The 18,924-nt window shown below is 35.1% G+C and overlaps 1 protein-coding gene across 10 annotated transcripts in view; it reads right to left on the reverse strand.

Annotated features, from left to right (window-relative positions):
- afdna (afadin, adherens junction formation factor a) overlaps positions 1 to 18,924 on the reverse strand; it is a 229,967-nt gene that overhangs the window by 56,728 nt on the left and 154,315 nt on the right. For all 10 annotated transcript variants that reach the window (XM_030128103.1, XM_030128104.1, XM_030128096.1 and 7 more), the window contains 2 exons: positions 2,713 to 2,778; positions 2,543 to 2,616 (listed from right to left, as the gene is read on the reverse strand). In XM_030128103.1, coding sequence (XP_029983963.1) covers positions 2,543 to 2,616; positions 2,713 to 2,778 — 140 coding nt within the window. The remainder of the gene's footprint in view (positions 1 to 2,542; positions 2,617 to 2,712; positions 2,779 to 18,924) is intronic.

Raw genomic sequence — 18,924 nt, forward strand, 5'->3', positions numbered from 1 at the left:
TAATTGAATGTTATTTTTTGCACTAAAACAAAGACAAAATATTGGAAGTTGTGATTATTTATAAGCACAATCTAATATTATTTTTCTCACATCAAACTGAGAAGAAAATCTGGAGTCATTCTTTTTTGTCGGTTCTTCTGCTGTTATTATCTGACTGTAGATCATACTGGTCTGTATGTGGAACCTGAACTAAAATGAGTTCCAGGGGCTGGATTGGAACCTTTGGTGGGCTGCATGTTTGAGACCCCTGTTTAAACCCACCAAATATGGGAGTGAGAGGAGATGACAAGATGATTTCAGAGATTCCCAGGAAAGTTATCTCACGGTTGACTGACTCTGAAATGCACTGATAACAAATCCCACCTAAAAGCTGCAGCAATTAAAAAAAAAGTGCATGGAGCCTGTGCATGTTGTAGGAAGAAAAACCAGATTTATCTGAGCGGGTGTAGCCACAGAGTACCGCAGCTGCTGTGTCCATAACACACACGCCCTTTTCTGCTCCAGACACTTTGGAAATATCGTCTTCTTTTTTACAGCGACAAACGGGATGCAGCTGCCCTTTAAAGTATGACTGTGCTTTCCAAAATGTGGTTATCTGATGTCACTTTAACACTATTATTTACTTTTCAAACATATTTATTTCCCAAAATAGCTTTAAAAGTGGATTTCATCTACTCATGACCATAAATGCGTCAGTGCTCTGCGGTGGGTTATTGAATATAAGAAGAGAAAACACCAGATTTCTTCCCTGGTGTTTCTAAAAGATGAATCAGTGATGAATGTCTTAAAACAGGGACGTCACATTCATTTAGTTCAGGTTCCACATTCAGCCCGATATGATCTAAAGTGGCTCAAACCAGCAAAATAATATCAAAATAACCTATAAATAATGACAGCTCCAAATGTTTCTGTTTTAGTGCGAAAAAAATGCAAAAATAAAATATTATGAAAATATTTACATTTGCAAACTATCATTTCACAAAAAATGTGAATAATAGGAACAACCTGAAATTTATTACACATGTGCATAACAAATCACAGATTACACTGGGTCTACAAATGCACAAAACATTTAATAACAGGCATAAAACTGTTCAAATTGCACTTAGTTTTTTTGTGAAATGTCAGGTTGTTCATAGGTTATTCACATTTTTGTGAAAGGATAGTTTGCAAATGTAAACACTGTCATCATGCAATTAATTTTTTGCAATTTTTCACTATAATACAAACAGAACATTTTTGAGTTGTCATTATTTATAGGTTTTCATGCTATTATTTCACTTGTCTGGCCCATAGCAGATCACACTGGGCTCAATGTGAATGTTAATATAATTTTTGGACTTGACAAATTCTTCCTGCGGACCGGATCGGACCCTTTGTGGGCCGGTTTTGGCCCACGGGCCGTATGTTTAACACCTCTGTTTTTTTTGTTTGTTTTTTTCACTTAGTTTTTATTAGATTTTCTTTTTCATCAATATAAAATGTATACATTCAAATACAGTTCAATAAGTTTTTTTTTTCCTTTCTCTCAGCTGAATGTGTACTTTTACAAACCTCCAGAGGCGATATAGGATGGAAATTAAAGAAAATAATAACAATCATAGCACATAAATAGATAATGTCCACTCCAGAATATAAAGTTGTAGTAGGGCTGCGCAATTAATCGATTTGAAATCGTAATTGGATTTTTAAATTAGGATGATTTTTAAAAAAGGGAACTCGTCAAATCGAATTCCTCTCTCTCGTGCCTCCAGACTACTGTAGGCTCCTCCTCCTAACTGTGAGAGCTGGCTTTCACAGAAGTCCGTGTAATGACCACGGACCTTAAATCTGTGATGGGCCCACAGTACTGATACCAATGTAAGAAGTGGTCCACGTGCCGATCCCCCAGTTCAAGTATAACTGCATGGGGATCACTCATCTTACGTTGTCCACGCAAGGATCCGTAACATACTTTTGTAGTTTTACCCAAAAATTGAAATCTAAATTCTTGTAAGAAATGCCTTAATGATGTCAATGTTGTTATGGAAAAATGATAAAGATGTAAAAAAAAAACAAACAAAAAAAACAAACAAAAAAACAAACAAAAAAAAAAAACCTGAAACTGAAATTCAAGTTTTTAGAGAAAAAAAAAATCGGGATTTCATTTTTGGCCAAAATCGTGCAGCTTTAGGTTATAGATCTAATTTCTAGTCAGAAGCAGGATGACAGCATTTTGATTTACAACAGGAGGTTTTGCATTACTAATAAATATTATTATTGCAGCAGTAAAGACAGACAGACAGACAGACAGACAGATAGATAGATACTTTATTGGTATCATAGGTCCCCATCTTTTAGTAAAGGTGGCTCTCTGAAGCCTTAGTGAGAATTTGGACACCCTTGTTTTAAAAGGTTTAAACAGAATTAATAATAAAAACCTTTAAGACAAAATTAGTCCTAACTAATCACTATTAAAAACAAAATTTGAGAACATTTAAAGCTGCTAAATTGTTAATGTTAGCACAAATATTTAATGCTGATATATCTTTTTTTTTTTTACCTTTCTTGTGACAGGCCGACCAGGCTGCGTCCGTCCACACTCAACAGCTGATCACCTGCCGCCAGACGACCGTCCTGCACAAACATAAACACAAACACCACAGAATGAGTGCCTGCAGAGGTTTCCACTCATTGTTTTTTAACAGATCCGGTTTCTGTGCGTTTACTCACCATGTCGGCCGCTCCACCTTTGACCACGGACTTGATGTAGATGCCCAGTTTCTCCTGACCAGCACCCTGCACAGACAGACACATACAGATGGACGTTAGCATTAATCAGAATGTTAATGTCATGTTCACACCACGTGGCTTAACATGGACCTGAAGAGACAAATTAGAATAAAAAAATCTAAAGAATAGGGGTTTTGATCCGACACTTGGTATAAACCTGTGATTTTTCTTTTTGTTTGTATGTTGAATGAACTTCATGATAAAGGCTGATGTTTTGTTGTAGACTTAAACAGATTTTTTCATCTCCTTTATGGTAAAAAAGCAAACACACACACCCCCCCACCCCATATAGTAGAAAAGTCCTACTCTGATTTGATCGTATTCAATGACTGTTAACAGTTAACCAAGTTTTAGTTTCGCAAAATCTGCTGCTTTAGTTTTTGTTTTTTTTCCCAAAGTATTTATGAGATACATACAGAAGACGATTAGGGCCACTGGAAAAAAATAAATAAATAAAATTAAGGTCCAATATATGTTTTTTTTTCCATTATTATTCTGAGAAAAAAGTGAGAATTCTGAGATTAAAGTTTGAATTTTGAGAAAAAGTCAGATATCTGACTTTTTCCCCCTCAGAATTCTGACTTTAATTTCAGAACAATAATTAAAAAAATATTTAAAAACAGAATTCTGAGAAAAACTCTAATCTCAGAAATCTGACTTTTTAAGTGTTTTTTTTTTATATTTATGGTTATTATTTTCTCAGAATATTAATAAAAAAATCAATTGGACCTTTTATTTTTTTTCCCAGTAGCCCTAATTCTCTTCCATAGATACAAGAACGATTAAATACATTTTAATGTGTTTCAAAGGCTTTTACTGACGAATAAATCACACTTAAGCAAAGAATCAAATCCTTAGAATCTAAAGCAGCCAGTCTAAAATGGGAGGATCATGTTACAGGCGCCAAAAAAGCTTTAACAATCAGTAGAAAGAAACACTATCCAAGGAACAACGATGAAAGTCTAAATACAGACGAGACTAGATTACACTGAAGTTTATTGTCATTGGGTAAGAAAAGAACAGAAGGAGGTGATCTAATGTATTTACTTCATCAGCTACAAAAAGAAAAAGGAAAAAAAAAAAATTCATCCGAACAAGGTCTGAGTTTGGTTTGAGCCAAAATGTGCACAAGGACAGACCCTCCTCCTTCCTTCCAGAGTCAAACTTTAAAGCTCCATAATCTCCTCGACAGACACAGTGACCACATATGAAGACAAAACAGTCACCATTATGCAGCATAAATTAAAGTCAGACACCGGAGTTTAAGGCCCACATTATAAACACACACTTATCCACATGTCCTTAATGCTGTTGACACTGAACAGAACCACAGCTGGTTCACAAACGCTCATTTCCTGAACACCACCGAACGCTTTTATCTCAGGTAACGAGTCCAACAACATGACAAACTGAAACATCGAGACATTTATACAACTGACAACAGTGTCTGTGACTCTGATAAAAGCCTGGGTTTGGCACATATTTACTGATAAATCAATAAATAACCAAACTGGAAACTGAGGATAATTTCGCTATATGGACAAAAGTATGTGGACACGTTGAATTCAGGTGCTTCTTTTTAAATAGTAATGACAATAACGACAAATGTCAATATAAAGAGGAAATATTGATGTTTATATCTCAAATCTGCATGAACAGTAATGTAAAAGTAATGTAATAATATTTTATGGAGAGGAGGTGGGATTAAATAAATTGCACTAGCTCCCACCCCTTTTCGGGCATGAAAATGAAACTATCTTTCTGTTCTTCTAAGATTGTTATGATTGTTGATATTTGTATTATTTATGTTTTGCTTGTCGCATATATGTTAAATTTTATTGCATGTTCGGAATAAATCACTAAATCGTAAATCACAACAGGACATCTTACACTTGTAGACATGATGTGTCCCAGTATTTATGTTTGACTGTAGATCATATTGGTCTGGATGTGGAACCTGAACTAAAATGAGTTCCACAGCCTTGACTGTGGAATTTTTACATTCTGCAAATTCATCCCAGGGGCCGGATTGGAACCTTTGGCGGGCCGCTTTTGGCCCCCGGGCCGTATGTTTGAGACCCCTGCGTTAGACAAATGTGACCCTTTTAAAACAAATACTTGTCCTCAAAAGTTGCAACAGAATTAGAAAAAACATAAATATAGATAAAGTCAGTACAAACACACTGTAACGCTATCATCAGCACACACACACACACACACACACACACACACACACACTAGAGCTTCCGTGCATGTGTGTTGGCATGTTATCAGACACATCACACACTTTCTTCACCATCTTGACATGTTTACCTTTTGAGTTTGTGCAACAGAAACCAGAAAAATATTTCAGAAATGTGTCTTTTTAGAGACGCTCTCCTGCGCTAATTTGGAAACTTTGTTTTTAGCTCAAACACTCAGACTTTAAACACGTTTTTTTAACTTCAAAAAAAAAAAAAAAAAAAAGGGATTTCTTAGTTTGCAAGACTAGAAGAACAAACAGACAAAAAAACAAATCTTAAAATATCTCACAACTGCTGTCAGACTTAATAGCAAAGTAAGTAAGTGTCCTAGGTGTGTGTTCAGATCGTTCACACACACACACACACACACACACACACACACACACACACTGGAGACATTAAAAATCACAGCATGCCTGTAAAGCTGCTCATAAAACCGTGGACTGGATTAAAAAGACTTCTAATTGCTGCCATTTGTGGGATTCAGCGACGTGGCATCAGGCCTGTTTGTGCACATGTGTGTGAAGCCACATGTTGTAAAAAAAAACAGGCAGGGGTTGCACTCAGGTTAATAACTCCTACTGTTTCCAGGTCGCATTTATTAACTGCTCCATCAGCTGCAGAGTGGAACAAGGAGGTACAGATGAAGAAAAGTGTGTGAAGCTCTGGGTAAAATGACTCTGTCCTCAGAATTAAAAGCATTCATTTACAAGAGAGCAAAGGAACTACTTGAGTTTCAGAAAACAGCCGTGAAACATGGTGAAATGATTAGACTGACAGTTGAAAACAGTAATATTTTAATACAGATGGGATAAAATCAGATAGTATAAGATAAGATAAAATAAAATAGTACAAGATTAAGAGAAGAAAGTATAAGATAGTATAAGATAAAATAAAATAGTATAAGATAATATAAGAAAGTATAAGATAAGATAGTATAAGATAAGACAAAATAAAATAGTATAAGATAAGAACGTCTAAGATAAGATAAAATAAAACAGTACAAGATAAGATAAGAAAGTACAAGATAAGATAGTATAAGATAAGATAAAATAAAATAGTATAAGATAATATAAGAAAGTACAAGATAAGATAGTATAAGATAAGATAAAATAAAATAGTATAAGATAATATAAGAAAGTATAAGATAAGATAAGATAAAATAAAATAGTATAAGATAATATAAGAAAGTACAAGATAAGATAGTATAAGACAAAATAAAATAGTATAAGATAAAATAAAATAGTACAAGATAAGATAAGAAAGTATAAGATAAGATCAGATAAGATAAAATAAGATCGTATAAGATAACTTTTTATTTTCACATTACTCCATATTTCACTGTTTTTTTTCTGCTTAGTCTGAATATCAAAAACAGGTGTAAATCCTCAAACTTCACTCAGAATTTCAGAGTTTATCACAACTAACGATGCACTGACACAGATGTTTAACCTTCCTGTATCCAGGTGAGCATATTAAGCACACTTTTCACTTCATCTTATAAAAGGTCATATTATTTTTCACAGTCTGTTTTAGGTCAGAATTCATAAGTTGTTCTTTTTTTTTTTTTTGCATGATTTTTAATATTCTGACCCATCCACTAAAGTCACCACATTGTAAATAATGTTAAATTCTGACACTAACACCCTTCAACCAAGTGAGTATAAAATGCACACTGACACATTTCAGCATTTAACATTTGACCTAGCATAAAAACAATAATAATAATAATAATAATAATAATAATAATAATAATAATAATAATAATAATAATAATAATAATAATGCATATTAACCAATATTGGTGTTAATCACTGACATGTCAGGATGAAACAATAAAAGAATAAGTAGTAAAATTTTTATATTGGGGAAAAAAAAAAAGGTTTTTTTGTGTTTTTTGCATCAAATAATATGGTTTGCTTACATTACGAACATGGCATTTAAAGGGTTAAAAATATGACAGTTATTGAGAATTTTTGTACTTTTGTTCGTGGCTCAAGTTGATGAAACACAAATTTTAGAAAAAAGTTGAAGCAAACTATGAAAAAAATTTTGACATAACTACAGCACTGCTCAGATTACACATTTTTCGTGATTAGAAGGACGTCTATGGGTTAATACAACCACTGTACTCTCTTTATGTTGTTTTTGTTGTTCATTCCTTCTTTTGTGATCAAAAAATAAACAAGCCTTCAATAACTCAACTGTTTTGAAGTCGTCATCACACAAATTTTATCGTAAAAATGTATTAAATAACCTTTAATCTGTCAGAACCTGGTACTTGAAGGCGGTTTTTCACCTGTGTATTCATACTAAAACTATAAATGGTTAAAGTCAGTAGGTTAATAGACCAGGCTTTCAAGTCGTGTTTGTTTTTCTGATCTGAAACACTGGAGCTGTGTCCACTGTGTCCACTGACGGACGTCTCAGTGGTCTCTCCCCTCAGTGTCAAATACCACTGTGACCTGGTAAATGGAAGGGTTTATAAGACTTAATTGGGCCAAACATTTTTGAACCACTAGTGTCAGAATCCAGAGAATCAACATCATTCCATCTGCCACAAACAAAACAGCTGTTTTTTTTCCCTACTGACAAAGATTAGCAATATGTGTCTCCAGAAAATGTCATGTAATTTTGAAAAAAAATGGCAAAAATTAAAATGTGAATTATTATTGGTTTTCATGAGCTGATTTGGAGGCGATAATCTAGGCTGTATTTTGTCATCAGTAGGTGGTGCTGTAGGCTGTGTTTCACCCAGTTCTAATAAACAGTACACTTAAGCAGAATATACAAAAACTACCCAAAATAGCAGATCAATCACGAGTTAAATGTCCGAATTTGTTCAGTTTCCAGTTCCTTTATGCACATTTATTCTTTTGCATAAAACAGCAAAAAAAACAAAAAAACAAAAACCCTTAAAGGAGTGATATTTTACTTTTTTAAATGGAATTCTTCATTTTCCCATATTTCCCTGTGGTCTCCATAAACTGTAAATGCTCTGCTTGGGTCTGAATTCTTCATTCATTCAACTCCACAGGTCCATCTTCAACCCTATTTCTGAGGAATGACACCAGAAAGGTGGTTTGGAGCGCTGGCCCTTTAAATGCACATGACCCCGCCCCCTCCAGGTTGTCGGCTGTGCTGCTCTGTCCCGTTCAACCAACAACTGAACATTTGAGGTAATGGGCTCCAAGTTTGGACATATTTTCAGTTTTTACTACAACCGCTGCTGCTGACAAACAATTATGTCGTACTCGGAGAAATGTTCGTCAGAAGTCTGGACCTTATATGTGCAAATGTCATGACGTAACTAGTTATAGATGAAACAAATTACGAAGGAATTCAAACAGGTGGTAGAAATCCACTCGATTTTTGCCTAAATGAATATAAAGATAGTTTTGTAGCAGCTGGAGGGTTCAAATTCAAACTGTATGAACTATTAGGGTCCAAATACACAAATAAATGAACCAAAGACTAAGAAAAGTGGTTTTAGATAAATATGAGCCCTTTAAGCAAGGGGAAAATTTGTCATTTTATTAAATTTTGCCGCTTCGTTAAACATTTTCCAGTGTGAAATTTCGCTCCTACTGCTAGTGTAAGGTAACTAAATCAATAAATGACACAGAATAGAACACATTTTTGCCCTTCATTAGGTAGTTTTACTCACAACCAGCTGTCTCCTCCACTCCACCTGAAAAACCACTTGTGTTAATGACTTAAAAGATGCAGGAGAAACATGAATACTAATGCATTTTTATTCTGTTGTAGTTAGTGGAGCCATGATTTCAGTCATGCCTGAACAAAAAAAAGTGACAAAATGACACATTTAACCTTTAAACAAAAGTCCTAGGAGGCATGTTGTCTGAAAATAATGACTCTGATTGAAGTAAATGTTCTCTGCATGACCAATAAATATGCACCCTTTTGTTGGTTTGTTACAAGAGCATGTTGTTTGCTGTAAAAACCTGGAACTCGGTGCCTTCCTGCTGCAGGAAACGCATTCTGAGTGATTGTGAACATAAAAATTGGGGTAAAAATAAGTTCAAAACCACTGGAATCCTTTTACATAACAATGAGCTTTGTGTTGCGCTTTCATCTAAACACATCCACAACTGCATGACATTTTTGGGATCAATGTGCTTTGAAAAAGAGCATAAACATGTCTTCTAACCTCCACCAATATGAAGTAGTAAGTGTTCTCAGCCACTTCTTTATTAAATAATCAGTCAAAGGAAAAGCTACTTCGTTTAAGACCAGACGAGGTTTCTTTTCTACTTTTTTCGGGTTCACACACACATCTTTCACCCGCTCAGAATTATTCTGTTTTTGTCACGTCCACATTCTTTCTTCAGCGGAGACATGAGGCCTTGATTTTAACTCGAACCGAACAATTTAACCCGCGACGCTTCAACTCTGTCTGCGTTTGCGTGTATTTGCAATAATGAGGCTGGATTCACGGAGGCACGAATATCCTGTGAAGCGATGTTGAGATGAGAGAGGACGCTGCATGTCTGTTGTACATTACACCAGACATTAAAGAGCCTCTGTTTCAGATGCAGACGGAGGGCGGCGGCGCCAAAACAGACTCCAAAACACACTTGTTGGGGGAATTCCCAGAAGCCCCTGTGTTCAGGAGGACTTGATGGGATCACAGAGGACAAATGGATCTATGGATCAGCTGATGTCTGGACTGAATGAAGACTTAAATCAAATTCATATGCAAAGTCAAGGGTTATTATTGGACTACGACCCATCGTTGCATTTACTGAAATATGCATAAAAACAACACAAACTACAAAAGTGCATGCAAAGTTGTATTAACTTTGCTACTGGATGAGCACAGTGGTTGAAAAAACCCCCATCTGGATCTAGAAAGAACATGACAAATAATAAAAACTACAAAGACTGGTTTCAGAGAAGAGAAGTAAAGAAGACAATGAAGATGAAGGAGAAGAGGATAAAGACAAAACAATAAAGGAGATAAAGTAGAAGAGCAATGAGATTAAGTGGAAGAAAAACAACAAAAAAGGAGATAAAGACGAAAAAATTAAGAAAATAAACAAGGATATAAAGTAGAAGAAAAACAAAGACAATGAAAAAGACGACAAATACGAAGAAAGACATGAAGAAACAACTGAGGAGAAAAGGTAGACGCAAAACAGCAAATAGACAAAGAGCAGATGATGATGAAGAAAATGACAAAGAGCAAGAAGATTAAAAAAAGATGACAGAAGCAGATGAAGCAGAAGAATAAAAAGAAAGAGATAAAGATTATGAAGATGAACAAAGATGAGGAAGAAGAAAACCAAAAAGGAGAATAAGTGGAAGAAAAATAAAAAGGAGATGAAGATAATGAGGAGGAAGATGATAAGAAAATAGATGTAAAGAAAATAACAAAGGACAAGAAGTACAGGAAAAACAAGATGATAAAAGGAAGCGAGGAAGATGACAAAGGGAAAAAAAAGATTAAGACGACGACAGGAGATAAAGTGGAATCTGAAAAAAAAACGAAAGAGGAGATGAAGATGGATGAAGAAGCAGAGGGTGACAATGAAGACTAAGAACAAAGAAAAAGAAGTTAAGAAAACAATAAAACAGATGAAGTAGAAGAAAAACAACAGAAAGACAAAGAAAGACATGCAGAAAACAACAAATGAGATAAAATAGAAGAAAAACAAGACAAAGAAGACATGAAGATGACAAAGGAAAAAGAACACTGAGACGACGATATAGAAGGAGATAAGAATAAAAACAAGACCAAGAAAGAAAGATGAAGATGATGATGAAGAAAATGAAAGAAATGAACAAAAGGATATGAAAGACAGAAAGAGGAGATAAAGATGACAAAGGAAAAAGCAGAAGATTAAGACGATGACAAAGAAGATAAAGTAGAAGAAAAAAGACGAAGAGGAAGACAACAAAGACAATGAGAAAGATTAGAAAAGACGACAAAGCAGAAAAAAGAGAAAAAACATGACGGAAAAAGAAAGATGAAGATTATGAAGAAAGCAACAAAGGAGGAGGACGAATAGAAGAAAAAGGAGATGAAGATGACAAAGAGAAAGATGACGAAGACGACAAAGATGAAGAAATTAAGAAATGAGATGAAAGACAGAAGGAGGAGTTGAAGATGATAATCGGAAAAACAAAAAGGTAAAGAAAGAGGAGATGAAGATGAACGACGAAGCAGAGTGACACTGAAAACTAAGAAAAAAAAAAAAAAAAAGAGGATAAAAGTCCAATATGGGAGCGTTTGGACTCCACCGCTGTAGTAAATATGTTGTTTTGCTTTGGTTTCAGCTCCTGTTGTAAATAACTGAGCTCTGATGTGGGTCCACTCATGTCAACATGAACAGATTTGCACAAAATGGACCTGAATCATGTTCGGAGGTCGTGCGTTCTTTCAACCCAACCTCCTGGGCTTCTACAAATCACAGCTCAAACCCAAACAAACGCTGGACTCCAGGTAATAAAATGGTCCAGTCCAGCAGAACCACCGCCACACATGCACGTTTGAATCCACCCTCCCTGTTCTGGTAGCGCCGGTTTCAGCTGCAGGACATGAAAGCCAAACAGAGCCGTAAAAGCCGAGCGTGCATTACCTGCAGCCGACACACAGCTGGAGAACATAAAGAGTCGGACGCTTCCCCAGGGATTAGATCGGAACCACAACTAAAAAGGAGGCGAATACTAGACGCACATTCATCAACTTTAATGCGATAATGTGTCCGTGTGTGTTTATGTCTTATTCCTGTTGTCTCCGGGGCATGCGACGGCCAATTTAGTCTCACAGTTTACAGATCACACGCTTAATAGATGACTTAAAGGAGTGACATTTTGCTTTCTTAAATGGAATTCTTCATTTTCCCACATTTCCCTGTGGTCTCCATAAACTATAAATGCTCTGCTTGGCTCTGAATTCTTCATTCATTCAACTCCACAGGTCCATCTTCAACCCTATTTTAGAGATTTAGGGTTAGAATATTTAAAATCATAGTCATGGATTAACCCCTTTAGCCCTATCAGCCCGCCCACGGGCTGAAAAAATTATATTAATATTCATCTACTATCAAAATATAATAAATCAAGACAATGAATGTTTTTTTCAACTTTTGCTCAAAGTTTAGACCCTAATGTTAACAAAAGTACATCAAAAGTGTATTTTAGTGCAAACTTTAATGTTCAAACATGATTTTCAATCTTTTGGGGTGAAATATACGCTATTAAAAATCTCCGACACGAACAATTAATTTATGCACATCATCGTCAATCCAGCCGGAAAAAAAAACAGGCAAGGATAAAAAAAATTCCAGTTTCTCTTTTAGTTTGTTGCAGAGTAATAGATACAATATTTTAGACAATGGGACTAGATTCTGTGAGGTCTGTAAATGTCCATAGACACCAAGAACATCCATATGAACCTTATTATTGTGGAGGAATTCGTCATTTACTTTGGGTTTGTCTGTTTAGGCGTTTTTCCCTGAAAATATGGTCAGGGTTTAACAGGTTAAAAAAAACAAAAAACAAAAATCAATGTTGAGGGATATTAAGTAAAAACCGTACCTGAGGCATTTTGGAAGCAAAGATAACAATTTAAACCAAACTAACCCAATGCAATGATATTTATCCCAATATAAAACTATATTATGTCATGTGTCATCATTGTTTTGGATCCCAGACCCCTGTTAGAAAACAAACACCTGAATTTAACGTGTCCACATACTTTTGTCCATATAGTGTATTTCACAGCCTAACATTTTCTTTAAAAGTGATATTTTGCTTTTTTTTTTTTTTTTTTTTCTTCAAATGGAATTCTTCATTTTCCCACATTTCCCTGTGGTCTCCATAAACTGTAAATGCTCTGCTTGGGTCTGAATTCTTCATTCATTCAACTCCACAGGTCCATCTTCAACCCTATTTCTGAGGAATGACACCAGAAAGGTGGTTTGGAGCGCTGGCCCTTTAAATGCACATGAGCCACTTCAGGCCCCGCCCCCTCCAGGTTGTTGGCTGTGCTGCTCTGTCCTGTTCAACCAACAACTGAACATTTTAGGCAATCGGCTCCAAGTTTGGACATATTTTCAGTTTTTACTACAACCGCTGCTGCTGACAAACAATTACGTCGTACAGGAGAAATGTTCGTCAGAAGTCTGGACCTAATATGTGCAAATGTCGTGACGTAACTAGTTATAAAACGCAAAAAATTAAGCAGGAATTAAAACGGGTTATAGAAATCTACTCGATTTTTGCCAAAAATGAATATAAAGATAGTTTTGCAGCAGCTGGAGGGTTCAAATTCAAACTGTATGAACTATTAGGGTCCAAATACACAAATAAATGAACCACAGACTAAGAAAAGTGGGTTTAGACATATATGAACCCTTTAAACCTTTAAGGACTACCATCAGAACAGGCCGCCCGCCTAGATTTCTTAATGTTTTTGCAATAAAAGTGTCAGAAAAAGTCTTTTTTGCAGAATCTTTTGCACCTTTTTTGGGGGGAGACAACTTAATTTTCAATATCTGGCCATTAATTGTCATTATTATATGTCATCATCGTTGTTGCTCAACTCATGACTGAGTATCTGTTCCCTCTCCATAACTTCGATTACGTCTTATTACATGTAAAAAATGCTTAAAACAGTGTGTTATAGAAAAACAAAAATAAAACACTTGAACTTTCTTGAATCATGAAAAACAACTGTAAATGTTCTGAACAAAATTTTATGAGATTATATGAATTAAATTTCCAACTATTTTCCATCTTCTCAAACATTTTAGTTGGTCTAGATCATTCTGTGTCCATGTTCCAGCTTCTTATTTTCTATTATTTCTAGTCATTTTTATTCTGTGCGACAGTCTGGGTTCACTTTCTGTCTGATTGTAGACAGAGCCCCTCATTTCACTGACAAAAACATGCATCTGCTGATTCAAGTACACACACTGCATCTGTGCATGCCCTGGCTAGTGGTCTGGTTACACTGGGTTACAAAAAAATGTTTTTTGCAAGTTGTCTAGGTTTTTTCAACTGAATTAGGACCATTTTGCACCGCTAAATCCAAAAATGACATCTGTTTTTCTCAATCGGGTCAGGTTTTTTTGCTAATTTGATTTTGAAAAATTTGATCTTCTCACAAAATTGATTACATTTTTGTGACTTTATCAGTTGATTTTTTATATAGTTCTCACCCAAAATTAGTTTTAAGAGAAAAAAAATCATTTTCTAACAGGATTCCTGTTAGGTACAATGGTGTATTCACCACAGATGTAGCAGAATACATCAGGCTTATTTTTGCAAGATCTTCTAGTCGAAGCCATTTCATTCACCTGTAATATTAAAAAAACCATTAATCATAAATTGGCAAAAGTAAAATCTTCAGAACTCGTTTATTGCAAGAAATATGAAAGAATTTTGTATCATATGATGTGAAAATGCCCATAAATGTAAGCAAAAATGTTCAAAAGCCAATATGTAGCATAGTTCAGAAAGTTGACCTGATTGAGCAAAATGAATGTGATTTTTGGATTCAGCACCAAAATGATCCTAAATCAGCTCAAAAAACTGAAACAATAAATTTGTTGTTGACCAGTGTAATTAGTCAGAATTTTTAATTAAAAAAAAAAAATCTTTTTGTACTTTATCTTTATTAAATAATTGTTCTATAATCTATCTATCTATCTATCTATCTATCTATCTATCTATCTATCTATCTATCTATCTATACGCAGATATATTTATATAATATTTACAGCTAAAATACAACTATCAATGAACTATACAAACCAGAAAAATAGATTAAAAACAGTGAAAAAAACAATACAACTCCACAAAAACACTGGTAGAACACTCCAAAACAGCACTATCACCATTATATACAAATATTTATAAGAATTCACTGCTAAAACACAGCTAAAAATAATAAAATGTGTTAAACAGCAATAGAAAGCTCCCAAACTCTGCTTTCAGGTAATGTTTGGAGTTTGTCAATAGCACCAACAGTTCAGGAGTTACTGTAATTTAAATGATGAACTATGTAAAAATGTGGCACTGGACACACAATCGTCCACAAAGGGTTAAAAAGGTCATAATCAGCTGATTCTATTGTAAAAACAAATCCACTTCCTTTGTATAATATGAAACCACACGCTCCAGATCCAGCCTTTCTGCCACGTAAACATACACAAGAATGTATGGGAGCATGTTAAAGTCCTGCTGAAACACGCACATGTCAACACACGGAGCAGGTTTAATGAAGCTGTAAAAACCAGTAGCCGACATGGGGTCAAACGCAAACTCAAACCAGATGTGCAGCTTTTCGCTTATTCCTCAAATCGTCTGCACAAAAAAACGCAATGTCCGACTGACTTCAGTGACGCCGAAGGGCTACCTGTGCATGTATGCACCTGAAGAATAGCTGGAATACCTGAGGCAGATCTGGGGTCTGATTTATGGGGTTTTAGTGGACAGCTCTGGTTCAGTAAATGTCCTGACACAACAAACCAAGTGCACCTTCACACTGTCAGGCCTCTGTTAGAGTGGACTGGCCTGAGGGAGTCTAGGGCAGCGTTCACACTGCTCAAGTCTGATTTTTTTTGCATAGTTGTTCACATTATAATACAAATACGATGCCATCAGACTCACATATAAGCAGCCTAGGGTCCTGAAGTGAGCGGCATTTACAGAAGATGCTTATGGAAGGTGTTTATGGAAGTAAATATGGATCTTTCAGCATTTTAATGACGTTAAAATCAGATGAAATGCGACATACAGGGTTCCTACACATTTGAAATTTCAAAATTCCATACTTTTCCTGACCCTAATTTCTAGATGTCTTGGTAAAAAAAATTTCAACCAGCCAACCAGTCTATATTTTGGATTTGTGAGCCAGTTGTCAGAGAATTTCCATCTACCCATTCTGAGTTCTGCTAACAATCATACAAGGCATGTTGAGTATGTCACTCACTAACAGTGTGTGGATGTCACCTGTCCGTCAAAGCAGCAGTGAAACTTGGCGACACCTTGGCGGGCCTTAAAATGGGTTGAAGGAGGATAAGAGTAGAGGGCGGGGCATTCAACTTGTCAATCTGCCCCAATGTTAAAAATGTTTTAAAAAAAAACAAAATCGATTCATTTCTTTTTTTTAGATATTCATAATTTTATGAAAATAGAACAATGGTAACAGTCTGGAAAACATGAATATTTTTCCAAACATTTGTTTCCATTTTCCACACTTTTCCAGACCTGGAAATTTATAAAATCAAATTCCATACTTTTCCATATTTGTGTAGGAACCCTGGACATAATTGTTCAGACTGAAGATGCATTGCAAAACATCAGATATGTATCCGATTTACAACATATGAAACTGATCTGATTCTGATTTGAGGAAAAAAAAAAATCAGAGATGGGCTGTTCAGACTGTTTACACACACACACACACATATATATATGTATATATATATATATATATATATATATATATACACACACACACACACACATATATATATACATATATACACACACACATATATATATACATATATATACATACACACATATATATATAAAAATAAATAATAAAAAATTCCACATGAAGTGCAACATATATATATATATATATATATATATATATATATATATATATATATATATATATATATATATATATATATATATATATATATGTATAAATATATGTTGCACTTCATGTGGAATTTTTTTGTTGTTTTTATGCAGAATGTGAACTGACAGAACTGTGATTAGATTTTTCTTGTTTGTTTGAAACTACCTTTCATGGAAAAGTGCAATACTAACGTTTAAAATACATTTAGTAATATTAATAATTTATTTAATTTTCTATTTGATTTATAGCAGCAGAATTATATTATTCCTGTTTTTCTATATTCTATTCTCTCCAAAAATTGGGGGAAAAATGTTAAAACATTCATAAATGCATTAATAGACATTTTGAGGGGTTTTCTTTCTTTCCGTATCGAACCGAAAAAAAAACAAAACAAACCGTGGCTTTGAAAAACGAAAACGTACCGAACCAAAAATTTTGTGTACCGTTACATGCCTAATATAAACTGATTTGAGTCACATATGGGCAAAAAAGGCAGATTTTGGCCATTTTTGCCTGCAGTGTGAACATAGCCCGAGTCAATCCGGGATCAGTATTACTGACTTTTCTCAAATTATGATGGACTGGATTTTAAAATGGTGTCAAAGATACAAGCAAAGTTAATGAATAATCAACAAAAATCACAAAATCAACCTTTAACGATAAGATCTACATGAGATATTGGCATGAACGGCATTAAATAGCAAACTAGAAGCACTCGGAGAGCGCAGACCTCCGCCAAGGCTGATCAGTGGCCCCCCCCCGTGGCCCCCCCACCCCCGATCACCACCAAAATTTAATCATTTCTTCCTTATCCCATTTCCAACAAACCCTGAAAATTTCATCCAAATCTGTCCATAACTTTTTGAGTTATGTTGCACACTAACGATCAGTGGCCCCCCCCGTGGGCCCCCCCACCCCCGATCACCACCAAAATTTTATCATTTCTTCCTTATCCCATTTCCAACAAACCCTGAAAATTTCATCCAAATCTGTCCATAACTTTTTGAGTTATGTTGCACACTAACGGACAGACAAACAAACAAACAAACCCTGGCAAAAACATAACCTCCTTGGCGGAGGTAATAAAAATCAAGAAAAGAATGAGGAAATGTAACAGCTTTCAAAAGGTGAAGAAAAGAAGAAAATAGGTGCTGGTTGTCGTTAGTGTTCGGCTGCAAACCCAACAGTTACACTATGCTGCAAGACTTGTTGCATTTCGTAACAAACGCAGAATAATGTCCAGTCCGCTGTGTTACATTGTGCTTTACTTGTGCAACTTTATTATCAGTCAAGGTCCGACTGCAGCTGACAAACCAAAAAGTGTAACACAGCCCCTCTGACTCAAAACCGGTCTGACTTTATGATGCTTTTTTTTCTCTTCGTGCACAAAGAGACAAAACTATAAAATAAATAAATAGAGTATAATCTGTGCAAACACTCTGCTTCCCACAGGTCAGACACATATTCTAAAAGGCTTCCTCTTTCCATCACAGAAAACTCAGAGGGCACGGTGGCGTTCCAGTGGCCTCGGATAACCTCAGAAACTACACAAATGGAAATGACTGCACAGGCTGGAGACTAAAGGCAGGAACTGGTAGAACATCAGAACCCAGGGTTTTTCCTCCCAGTCGAAGTCATTTTATGGATCACTTCAGCAAAACAAACAATGACTTAATTTACTGTTTTTTGGCTAAAGAGTCTGGTTCTAAATGGAAAGTGTCATGAGGTAACTTTAGTTATGATGTGACACAATACAAATACATTTTTATTTGATTTTCTTGCAGGTGCACATCTATACTTGTGGAAGATGTTGATAGAAATATGAATATGCAGCGTTCTTTGTCAAATATAGGATAAATATAAAAGTTACAACCACACTGAACTCTGCACTGAAGGCCCAGACAGTGAAATTATGACATGTGCAATCATATTTATTTATTTACTTTAACTTACAAACTGAAATATGCACTTTTTAAATAGATTTTTAACTGACCAACTACTAGATTAACTTTAAAAAAAAAAAAAAAAAAAAGAAATACTCAATTCAATTTTGATATCAAGATTTTAAAAAGCTGCATCTTTAAAGTGTTTACAGATAAATTCATACTGTAAATGACAAAAATATTGGGTATGACCCAAAGTTTATGATGGGTACAAATTTATTCATCTAATTTACATTTGGTGATGTCACAGGGTGGCGGCCATATTGGATTGCGTAACTTCTACCAAACTTTAACTTTGAACATAGTTACATGGAAGTTTACTTTGTGTTTTTGTTTTTTT

This window comes from Sphaeramia orbicularis, chromosome 24 (assembly GCF_902148855.1).
Source record: "Sphaeramia orbicularis chromosome 24, fSphaOr1.1, whole genome shotgun sequence".
NCBI classification, from domain to species: Eukaryota; Metazoa; Chordata; class Actinopteri; order Kurtiformes; family Apogonidae; genus Sphaeramia; species Sphaeramia orbicularis.